The sequence below is a fragment of the Gavia stellata genome, chromosome 19, assembly GCF_030936135.1.
Source record: "Gavia stellata isolate bGavSte3 chromosome 19, bGavSte3.hap2, whole genome shotgun sequence".
NCBI classification, from domain to species: Eukaryota; Metazoa; Chordata; class Aves; order Gaviiformes; family Gaviidae; genus Gavia; species Gavia stellata.
This window is the reverse complement of record NC_082612.1, coordinates 15762179-15774036: the sequence shown is the minus strand read 5'-3', so window position 1 is coordinate 15774036 and position 11858 is coordinate 15762179. Positions and strand designations below refer to the sequence as shown.

At 37.9% G+C, this 11858-nt stretch overlaps 1 protein-coding gene across 1 annotated transcript in view; it reads left to right on the top strand.

Moving 5' to 3' along the window:
- The first annotated feature begins 1123 nt into the window (after nt 1-1123).
- Nucleotides 1124-11858, top strand: part of OTUD4 (OTU deubiquitinase 4) — a 31647-nt gene continuing 20912 nt past the window's right edge. The window contains exons 1-6 of the mRNA XM_059826988.1: nt 1124-1325; nt 2607-2690; nt 5696-5746; nt 7719-7765; nt 11069-11141; nt 11624-11705. Coding sequence (XP_059682971.1) covers nt 1161-1325; nt 2607-2690; nt 5696-5746; nt 7719-7765; nt 11069-11141; nt 11624-11705 — 502 coding nt within the window. The 5' untranslated portion in view covers nt 1124-1160. The remainder of the gene's footprint in view (nt 1326-2606; nt 2691-5695; nt 5747-7718; nt 7766-11068; nt 11142-11623; nt 11706-11858) is intronic.

The following is an 11858-nucleotide window of genomic DNA, read 5'->3' as shown; positions in this document are numbered from 1 at the left end:
TCTTGCATGTAAATTTGTTTGTTTAAGCTAAGAAGTAACTGGTGGCATTTTATTTATCTCTAGTGTTACTGAGAGCTTTGTAGCTCTCCCTCCTAGGTAAGTTGCACAACCACAGTAAAAAAAAGCCTTACAAGTTTGGAACGTTTCCTTTCTTGTCACATTTTGTGCACCAAAATCTTCTAAAGCCTGTTTACAGTGCCAAGCAAAACTTAGTCATGCAATTGTAATAAAAACGTTTGCTGCTTCTTACCACTAAGAGTGGTGTACAGAAAAAGTGTATATGATAAGTATTGAATGCCTATGGCTTTTTTTATCCCTTTTTAATTAAGCCTTCTTTTACTATCCCAGTTTTATTTCCATCTTCTTTCCTGCAGGTGGATGAATTTCAAAAATAATCTTACAACCTAATCTGTTGGGGGGGGTGGGAACCCCAAAGCAAAAACCAAACCCACAAACCCCACATATTTATGGATGTGGGTGTCGGACACCCCGGTGTTAGTTATAAAACTAAAAAGCTGTTAGGGGATGAAATGAGCCTGGCTGGGTGCAGGGCTGACAGCCAGGCCGAGCTCCCCGCTCCGGGCTGGCTCCCGCCGGGGGTGGCCCGGCCCCGGGCGCTGTGTCCGCCCGGCTCCCGCTTCCTCCTCCTCCGGGACTACCGCTCCCAGAAGCGCCCGGGCTGAAAGTGAAAATAAACGCCAGGTTACGCTTCTTTCCCCCCCTCCCCGGCGGCGGTAGCACATGTCCTTTCTCTTTTGTTTTCCGCCCGGCAGGCCGGCTGCGCGCTCGGGCTGCGGAAGCCGCCGGGGATCGCCGCCCCGAGGGAGAAGTGGGATCGGGACCCCACCGGAGCCGTCTCCAGGAGCTGCCGCCCGGCCCTCTAGAGAAGCCTAGAAGCGAGGGTTTTTATGGAGCTGGAAGTCCAGAGTGCGGGGTAAAACTTTGCAGTTTCTCTCCGCGATTCCCACATGCAAGTTGATAACGTGAGACCGGCTGCTTTTCTTGCTGCTGCTGCAGCTACCTCGAGTGCTGAGGGGCCAGCGCTCTCCTTCCCCACCTGCTGCTGTTCCCTTTACCCGGCCCTAGAGCTGCTCGGTGGGCTTCCTTGCCATGTGGGGCTAGGAGAGCTGCAGCGATTCTCCACAGCCTGAAGCGAGAACATGGAGGCGGCGTGCAAACCCGACGGTGGGGAGCAGAGTCATCAAGGCAGCGGCGTGGACGCCCCTGGGGACTCTTCTATGGACTGCTACTTGCGATCTCAGGGCTTGTACAGAAAGAGAGTTGCCAAGGATGGATCTTGTCTTTTCAGGGCTGTGGCCGAGCAGGTAACTACTTACATAAGCAAAGCTGCTTCGCATGAAAACATGGGAAGTGGATCTCCTTAGCGGGTGATACTTAAAATGCAGACTGGTATAGGTTAAGATTACACAGTCGTGTGCCAGGGGAAAGAAATAATTTCTGTCTTGCGGGGTGAGAGAAGTTCTGTGTGTACAGCCACCTTCTGTCATCACGAAATTGTTACCTGTTTTGACTTTCCACTGCCTCCTCAGAGCGTTTTTCAGTGTAAGATTTCAGCATTTGGGTACAGCTGCTTTGTATGAGACTATTTAGGAAACGGAATTTAGTGAAAAGAGCTGAAAAGCCTTGTTCTTAGTTTTGTTTAATTAGTTTACTATAAAATGAGAGAGAGTGAGTAATTTATTTTCAGTTCTTCCTGTTGAATTCTCCTCCTCCATTTCAGTGTTACTGTTAAAGGAAAAAAAGTGACAGCGTCATCTTGTCTTAAATACAAACAAACAGCAGTGGGAGCTGTGGTGCTTCTGATTGTGGGAGCCCAGATTCCTGTGCTAATTATACACAGTTCACTTTTTTTTTAAATTACTTTCCCCACTGAATTTGTAAGTTCAGGCAAGCAGACACTATTGATCTGAAGTGAGTGGGTTTTTATTTCAAGGGAATAATCAATGAATATACGTTAATATTCTGATGTTTTTAATATATATAGAAGGTTTCTCCCACACTCCAGTGTATATAGAACTTTTTTCAACTATTAATTAAATTTTTAACATCCCATTCTTATTTTATTAAAGGGAAGGTCTTTAATTCAGAGTTAGTAGATGTTTATACACAAATTTGGCCTAATCTCTGTACTCTTCATGCAGAAAAACTGAACTGATCTGAATTTGGAAGTGTTTTAAATTGAGGGCAGTGCACGAGGATTGCAAGAGAGGCTGCAACTTAAATTGACTGGTAGTTTATTTCCTCACCCACTCCTGCGGTAACTTACTTCTTCAATTAACTGAAGCCCTTTGCAAAGGAGGCAGTTAAAGAATGACAACAAATGCTGTTCCTTTTGCTGAGTAAATCCTCATAAAATGGAATGTTTTAATTAGTAAATCTGTGGATTCTGTAGTTACGTAGTTTTTAAGTAATTGAGTTTCACCTGCATAAAGATGTTACTGAATGAATACACATTTTAAATATTGTTAAAAATAAACCCAGAGTATTTCCAAGCCTGTATTTAGACAACAGTCATTAATTATTTGTGACTCGTCATCAAAACTCCTAAGAACCAGTGTGACTTTCTTCTGTTTCTCCCTTTGTAGGTGTTACACTCTCAGTCTCGGCATATCGATGTTAGGATGGCTTGTGTAGACTATCTTCGGAAAAATAGGGAGAAATTTGAAGCAGTAAGTATTTTTGTTTTCTTTGTGAGCATTTAAGGAAATGTTACTTTATTCCTTCCACTTTTCTAAGGTATATTCTGCTGTTGTGACAGTATTCATCGTAGCTACATACTAATTGATGCTTTTTAAAGTGAGTGCTCTTTAATTGCATATGTGTGGTAGTAACTCATTTTCATAAGCCTGGAGAGAGACCTGTATACTGGTTGGACTGGAGGGGTGTGAGGTGGGAAGAGTTTTTAATGCTCATTAAAAACAAAGCAAACTTTTAATAGTCTGTAGGGGAGCTACCAAATTCTGGATTTTGTTTTCGTGTAATACCTATTTTAATAAAGGTCATAAAATGTTCTTATTGTGCTACTTAATTACTTTTACAATATGTAAGGGATTTGACTGATGAGATTAGTGAGATTTGTTTCAGAGTCTACAATTTATTATGCATTGCCGCTGTGTTTTTTTTCCTAAACATCTGTAACGAAGTTCTCCATCAACCATGGACATAAAATATTTTTATGTTGTTCTATATTTGGCCAATGTTGCTAGTGTTAACATCATAAAATCTTTTTTCTTCCTTTTAAAAGAACCATAATAAATAATGGCACTCCTGTTTGTGTTTGTATGTGTTACAGCGTATATACCATTTAACTAATTTCCAGGATAGCCAAAATAGGAGCATGTGTAAGCGTTTGTTACTAGAGGATTATTACTCAGCTCCCTTTTTTCTGTTCTAAATTTACCGGGACCCAAAATAAAACGGTTGTTTTAGATGCACATTGGCATAGGGAAGAGAAGGAAAGCAGGAACAAGAGTGTATTTGCTATAATTTCTGACAAAGTGCCCTATGCTCAAATGTGACTGATCAGTTTTAATGTGGAAGTTGTCAAGAATGAATGACGTAAAATATAGTGAATCTCTCCGGGAGACTGCAGCTCTGACTTGACTATTTCGGTTTGCTGGGACTGTTTGTTTGTTTCCAGTCCATCTGAGGACTTACCAACTCTTAGATCTCTCATTTCATTTTATTACTTTATTTTTCTTCTGGTGACTTTTTAATCCCTTTCTTTCCAGCATTACTCCACTCAGTCCAATATCCGCTTCTCTACTTGTGTTTTCTTGTTGCATTGTGTAGTTTTTGGAAATACCGTGACCCTTCTAAATGTGTGCTGTTTCCCCTCCCCAGTTCTGGCATCTTTGCAGCCGGCTCACTACTTTGTCAACCCTAGCTGGTTGTCTCACTGTTCTTTTTTCCCTCAGACTTGATACAAGTGATATGATATCTCATCTATCCATCTTTGCTGTCCTTCTGAAAAGTCTCTTTTAAAGAAGTTTCTTGTCATTTTTCAGAATAGGTGTTTCATGCACAAGGTTGAGGTGTTTCATATCTGTTCTCATTTCCTAGTGTTCCTACTCCCTTAGGTACCTCACTTCAGCTCTACTGATCTCCTTTGCTCCCTATATCTCTTACTATACTTTGTGTTTTCCATCTGGAATATAGCATTGTTAACTTATCTCTTCAAAAAAAACCAAACAAAAAACCCACCAACCCCCAAAAACCCCCAAACCCGACAACCAAACAACAAATGCCTCTTTCCCTAATCTCTTAGTTCAACTATTTACTCATCTGCCTTCTTAGTAGTTACGCTCTATTGACATGTACTGGTGGTACTCATTGAAGTTCCTCCTTTCTCTGTCTATTGTAACCATTTCAGCTTGGATTTCCGTCTCTTTCATTCCATTGATACTGCTATAACCAAAGTTTCAGGTGACTTGTGTGTAACCACCATCTTCATTTTCATTCTCATCCTTTCTTGAAGTGTTATCTTTGATTGCTGCTGTCTTATAGTCATTCTCTTTTTTAACTCTTCAGTTTCCTATGAGAACTTTCTGGTGCCCTTCCTTTCTTTCTCTGTGCATTATCTTTAGGTCATTTAATTTTGACATACAAAACAACTGCTGTCTATGATCATGTTTTACTGATCTGCCTTTTAACTTCATACCTGATTGCTTCTGTTTAAATTAACAATTTTGGCCAGACTTTCTGATTCTTCTCATGAGCAACACTGTCCAGCCAGGTTCAAAATGGCTAAAGCAGAACTTTTAATCTCACTACTCCACTCAGTTTTCCTTATTACCTTGTTTCTTAATCACTGTGGGTAAAGAGGCCATCCAGCTTGTAGCTTAAGTTCATAATGGGAATTACTTCTTTCTTTGGACCTCTGTGGATCTTTATTTTAACTAACTCAAGCAGATTGTGTCTAAATAGCATTTTTTAAATACAGCCTCTCTGTTGGCCAGCATGGCCGAAACACTTTGAAGTTAACGTGTCTCAGTTACTGCAGTATCTTTCTCTGGCCTTGAGAAATGTGAATTTGGCCTCTTCATGCATGTTAAGGAGTGCAGCTAAAGGATTACTTTCTTAGCCTGGACTTACAGTGTAGCCCAATTGTTTGCATCCTTTCACTGAAAGTAAAAGCAGTTTGTTTGAAGTGATAGAGAAAAAAGGAAAAAGTGCTTTATGATTTCCCTATACTGTATCTTATTGCTACTTGGGTGCTACAGAAACATGACTCCCGTTTCTGACTGTCCATTGCTGCCTATTTCTTCTAACAAGATACTTGAATAAGCCCACACATGCTCTCTCCAGTGATGCCATGCATGCCTGGGATGAATTGCCCATAAACATCCGCTTGACAGCATCTTTACTTTCTTTCAGATTTCCCATTTGGCTGCTGGATTTCTTTTGTGGTTTTTTTTTTTGTTTTCTTTTGTTTTGGATTGTGTGATGACTCCAAAAGCTGTTTATGTGGTTATTTTCAGGAATGCAGACCTATGTGTTTGACCATTTATTTCCTTGTCTTTATATCACTTTATACTTAGATTGTAAGCTCTTTGAGGGCGGAATAGTCTTAAATTTCTAATGGTACATTCTCATTGGCACAGTGGACTAGGGATTCCATATGCTACCCTAATAAAAATAAGTAATTATTACATTTTTTTTTTTTTAAATACAGTTCATAGAGGGGCCATTTGAAGAGTATTTAAAATGCTTGGAAAATCCACAGGTATGTCAAACTTGATTTGTAATAAAAAGCAGTACTTTTGTGGAAGTTGGTGGGTAATTGGATTTCTTTTTTTTTTCTCACAAATGTTTTTGACTGAGCTTAAGAGGTCCTTGAATTATGTGAATATATACTTTTATGCGTGTACTCTATTGTAAAATGATTTGGGGAATTTTTTTTAGCGGTTTGATTTAAACCTGTTATTCCTCAAAATTGTATCCAAACATTTCTAGCCTCTGCAAATGCCAAGAAACATAGCGTGGCTAGCTTTTTCTTGAAGATAGCCTTGAATAAAAGTCTAAAAGTTTAGGTGACGAAAAGACAGTTACTCATGTAAGGGATATTATGAACAGTAGCCACAGGCTCTTATGAAGACACTGATTTGAAGCACAATTGTTATTCCCCCCCCCCCAATTTAATTTTAGTATTTTTATTAGGGAGCTAAAAATTTGTGTAACCTGGGGGGGGGAGGGGAGAAGAGGACTATGTAGTACAACATTGCAGAACTTGTTAATTTTTTTAAGCACTTGTACATAAATTTAATTAAACTTTCCCCTCCTAGACTTCAAAGCATGATTTCGTAAATTTTTATTTTCTTCCTCTGCCATGCCTACAGCATCCCTAGTTAGAATGGCTGACCAGATGGTTTTTTATTTCAGTTTCCAAAATGAATGATGGAAGGAGGAAAAAAGTGGGTGTTAGCCTATTCTGCATCCGTCTTGCTTTGTTTATTCTGGGACTTTTAATTGCAAAGCTTTGTTAGTCAAATCCTGAGGTTATATGCTATGCTAAATGGTAAATCATGCCATTTTCCAGTAGAACTTACTCTGCACTGAAATATGCCAGTGTGAATGGTTTACAGCACTGCGCTGTGTGTATAGAAAATGTCTTTTTCATACGTTTCTACTAATGATTAGATTTTTTAAAATAAAACATACAGTAGCTTTTTCACATGATCAGCAAAATTAATATTAAGTTATTCTATATTTAAAAATTGTCATGAGCATTAAAAAAATTATTTAAAAAAAAAATCGAACTGCTACAAATTCCTGCCGCAAACTTAATTTCGGTAATTTCTAATTTAGTAAGACTTTTTAAAAAAACAAAAAAAAAAGTTAAAAAAAAAAGAGAGAAAGATCTAGTCACATCATACTGGAGCACAGTACAGCAGTTAGGCTGGTAATGGAAGAAACAACTTTTACTTTCTATGATTTGAGTCTGGGTTATGGTGTTACTGACATTTGATTGTTTAACAGCTTTAAAGGGCAGATTTTTGGTATTTCTTCAGGTATCGATATATAGCTGCTTGCATGAGATGCGACTATCACAAGTTTATTTTGGCTGTTTGGAAGTGGTCTGTCTACTTTGTGTTGGGGCACTTCACAAGCCTGTGTCAAGATATTTGTATGGAAGTTACCTGTGTTTCAGGCATGAGAGTTAAGCCTCAAGGTTCTTTTTCCAGTTCATCTGTAGCTAAAGGCCCAGAAAACCAGACAGTTTTGACAGTAGAGAGTAACATTTTTAAAAGCACTTGATAAATCTGACACTCACTTTTTTCAAAAATGACTTTTGAAAAGCTGCTGAAACTTTTGAAACGACTGCTGGTTGTTTAAGTTTAACAAAAGAAAAAAAAATAAAAACACTATATCACCTTTCAAAATCATACTCTTTAATGATAGATCTGCATTTATGTGATTGTTTTTAGTTCTCTCAGTTTTCGTACAGATCAGTTTCTGCTTTGGGGGAAAAAATCTGTCTAGCTTGTACCCCTTAACCTTACTGTAATAGTTACTGTTATTTCAAAAAACCTTCAAATACAATCAAAGTGTCTCAGCTGAACTCCAGACTCAGTGGTGAGAGATATATCTAAATATATATAATTTTTTACAATGATTTCTTGCTTCTCTTGATCTACACATGAGGAAGTATAATAATTGTGCGTTTGATCTAATTTAATTTTCTTTTTTTAATACAGGAATGGGTTGGACAAGTAGAAATAAGTGCCCTTTCTCTTATGTACAAGTAAGAAAACTTTTAAATATGTTTTATTGAGATCAGTTCAGTTGTTTTGTTAGTTGATCAGCTGGAATAGCAAAGATGGAATTGTACGTTATACTGTAGTTCTCCAGAAAATTACAAATATGCTTTGAAAATTGCAGCTGTCGAGGTATTAAATAAAAATAGGAAAGTGAGCTTTGAAAATGACATTTAATCTGGGATTTGAATACAGGTTTGCAATAATGTCATGCATCTCACCGGCACAACTAATTGTGGGTAGAGTCACACAGTTCGTATTTTGTTAATTTTCATATCTTAATTTTTCTGTTAAAATGTCTTTTCTTCCTATTTATCACCAAGACTTTAATATTAACCCTACTGCAAAGCTGTGGGCTGCATCCACTTCTTCGTTACCTCTGTACAAATGGTCTGATGTAGCTTAGAGTATTGTAGGCTGTATGCTAGAATGCCGTTCTCGCACCTCTGAAGTTGTATGTACTGCTATAAGACTACCTGGTGTACTGCTGTAGCTTATTCTTTTTTCTGTGTAAATTTTCTGTTTTCCACTGTGTCAGTATACATGAAATAGTACGAGTTTGTCAAGGGCCATAGTTTGACCTACGCTTAAGAAATGTTTCAGTATTTGTGCATAGACAAACACTCCTTTTGGTGATGAACAGTTTTGCTGATGTGTTTTTATTAAATATAATCATATGTCGTAATCTTTCTTCACAAAGTAGTATGAAACAATATGCTGAATATTCATCACTGCTTTCTAATTACTGTGTGAGGAAATGAGCAGTGTACAGCACCTTCTCGTTCTGCTGTTTGTAAACCAGTTAAAATCAGTATTTCAAAATGCTTACTGTAAATTAATGACTTTCTTTGTACTTTGACTCTTGATGACACAGTTGATAAGAGGAAAGAAACAAACTAGTTAAATTACTTTCAGGTACTTAGATGAGTGCTAAGTGCGGGAAATTGCATGAAATTCTATCTTTGCATTTTATGTGGTTAATGGGATGGTTTAGTGTTGCATGTGCTGCATGGGTGGAAGGGGACTGAACTGAAAGTCGGAGTAAGGTTTGACTCGAGACACTTGAAGAGGCGGTCTGATGGTTAGACTGAGCCAGGGTGTAGAGGGATGTAACTCAATTTAAGTCAACAATATTGCATGCTTGATTGGAACTGGATGGTTGTGATCTTCTGTTTGTTGTACTTCTGGTTATGAGAAATGTATTCTCATGAAATAGAAGCGGTTTATTTTGAAGTCATGATACATTGGTATCCAGGACCACAGCTGATAAATGAATACAGAGACAAATCCTGGTTGGTAATAGTATTTTTTTGATTTCCCTTGGAAGCGTGAAGAGGCTTGCGGCATAGTTGCAACTATATGTAGTATTTCACTGCAAAGTTACAACAATTGTTACAGCCATACTTGTTTTGGGAAGACTGGCTGGTATTTAAAAAGGCAATTTAGAGGCTCTAAGAAAGTAGGAATGGTGATGGAGGTTGGGGAAAAGGGTTGCTTCCCTTCCTGTGTGCTGGCAGACTGAAGGAAAGCAGAAGTACTAATTTCCTGTTTGTGTCAAGTGGAGAAGTGAGAGAATTTCAGACTTCTCAAGCATAGGGTAGAAATGCAGTGTGAATAGGAATAGGTTTGTCTTCATTTCCGCTTCTCAGATCTGTCACAAGTATAATTTGGCTATCTAGTAAATTTTCCTTGCCTCCCTGAAGCGGATGGGTCCCTGAGCTATAAAATTCTTTCCCTCTCAGAATTGCTTTTTCTGAGTTGTAGAAAATTGTGTTTTCTTTTGTTTTCTTTTTTTTACATCCAAAACTTGCACCTGTGAATATACTCAATAATTTTGCAAGATTAATTAAACTTTTGCTTGTGTGGGCAAGGAAGAAGTTGAAGTGATAGGTTGTTAAGCAAGGAATTCAAAAGGAGGATTATGGATAAAAGAGAGAGAAAATAATTAAATTTAAGATTGTGACAGGGATTGATTACAGCAGAAAAACAAGTAGCAAAGATTGATAGTATTTCAGTTTTTAGAAAATAAAAAATCAAATAGCATGTCATGTCAGTATCAGTTGTGGATTTTCCTGTATTTGTCACTTTCTATCTGGTTCAACTTTTTATGCTTTTTAATCTATCAAGATAAAAAAAGAATTACAAGTACGGAGTGTAAATTCTAAATTTGCTTAACTGTAGTAGCTCAACTCTTCATTTATGGTATTTTTTAATCCTATTTAAATGTAATGAGGTACCAAAGTTTGCCGCGATAAAAATTTTCTAAACCTGTTTTGGAAAGCTATGCTGGACTGAACCTTGATGATGAGTATCTGCCAACACTGCAACGGCACACTATCTGCTGGTTTGGTCCAAGCTTCCCAAAAAGTTGTTTGCTGTTCTCTCAGTTAAAGAGACAACAGAGGTATTTCTTTGCCACTTTAAATCCAGCGTTTTGAGTCTTAACAAACACAACATGGTATTCGACTTCACGCTTGCTGGAGTCTTCATTCAAAGAGAAAAGGAAACTGAGCCTTCTGAATGTCTCTTTTGCAGTGTATTATCCATTTTAAAATGGAGGAAAATTCTTGCTACACATGAAAAAACTGAGACATGTGGAAGGCATGATTTTCAGAGGTGCTGGAGACTCTGTTATAATCTCTGATCCTCAGGCAATGCCCGCTGATGGTCTGTTGGGCCTTCGGCATGCTCCTTAGCAGGCTGTGGCAGCGGGGCCACTGTTTGGGAGCAGAAACGTTGTGTGGACCCTTCTGAGCATGGGAACTTGGTTTGGGAGGCAAGAAGGGTTTCTGAGCACAGACGTGGGCTGTTCTGTTAGCTGGCCTCTGTGCCCAAAAGGGTTCTCGCACGCATGTCATCAATCTGCTAGTACAGATTTAGCCTAAGCCATTGCTCACCTTCTGGAAACCTATCACCGTTTCCTGTCTCTCTTCATAAAACTAACCTCCTCTTTGTTCTGGTGGGTTTCCAAATGGCAAAGTGTAATGAATTTCTCCAGCGCTGGGGAGCCATCATCTTTCTAGACAAAACTCTAGAAAGCGGTGTCTGGAAATCTGTTTTACTTGTCATTGGCTCTGTGCATGTTATGCCAGCACATCTTGTTCTAGTATATTCTTTCATAAAAGTAAGCCCTTTTTTTTGACCAGTAATAGTTGTAATCATCTTCTTTCATATTCTTTTCCACTAGGTGTTTTCTGTGGTTATGTATGTTCCTTGAACTTGACTTGAATATTCCAATTTTTATTGATGCTAATTTTCAAATGAATTCTTAACTGCTACTTTTTTGTCAGGAAAGATTTCATAATATACCGGGAACCAAATGCTTCTCCTTCCCATGTAACTGAAAATGGCTTTTCTGATAAGGTAAAAAAAAAATTTATGGCTATTGTTAAAGGCTGAATTAAGAGTACTTTATAAGCAGCAAATAGTTTCATGTGAGTTTTATTATTCAACACAATGAAAAGTTCTGAGAATTCAAATTTAATAATTTGTTTTGTGCATATTTAAGGCAGCTATTCTGTTAATATGTGTAGTACTTATCTTTAAATAGATGGTCCATATTTGGGGTGTGGTATATCTTCCTAATAATGTAAAATTCTGTAAAAATCTATTTACAAGTACTAACTCACATAGCTACCTCTGTCTTAAATTCTTTTTGACTTTTGGTCAAATTCTTTTTGGTTAAAGGTCATCCACTAAACATTTTTATCATTTTATTGATACTGTGAGATCTCGAGAGGTAACAAAGCACATTAGTACATTAAATTGAATTTAAAAGGTGTAGTGCTCATATGAAAAATTGAGTGAGGTGCAAAACCTAAAATATCTGTGGTTTTTTTTAATAGGTATTGCTGTGCTTCTCAAATGGAAACCACTATGATATTGTTTATCCCATAGAGTATTCAGAAAAGGCTGCTCTGTGCCAGTGTAAGTATTATGTTGGTCAGTTAAAAGCACATATTTTTACCAAAAATCTTAAAATGATCACCATCAGGTTTCAGGAAAAGGCTGTGTATGAAAGTTTATGATGGTCATTCTTTAGTAGCTTAGTGTTCCATTTGAATTGTCAACGACTGTAGG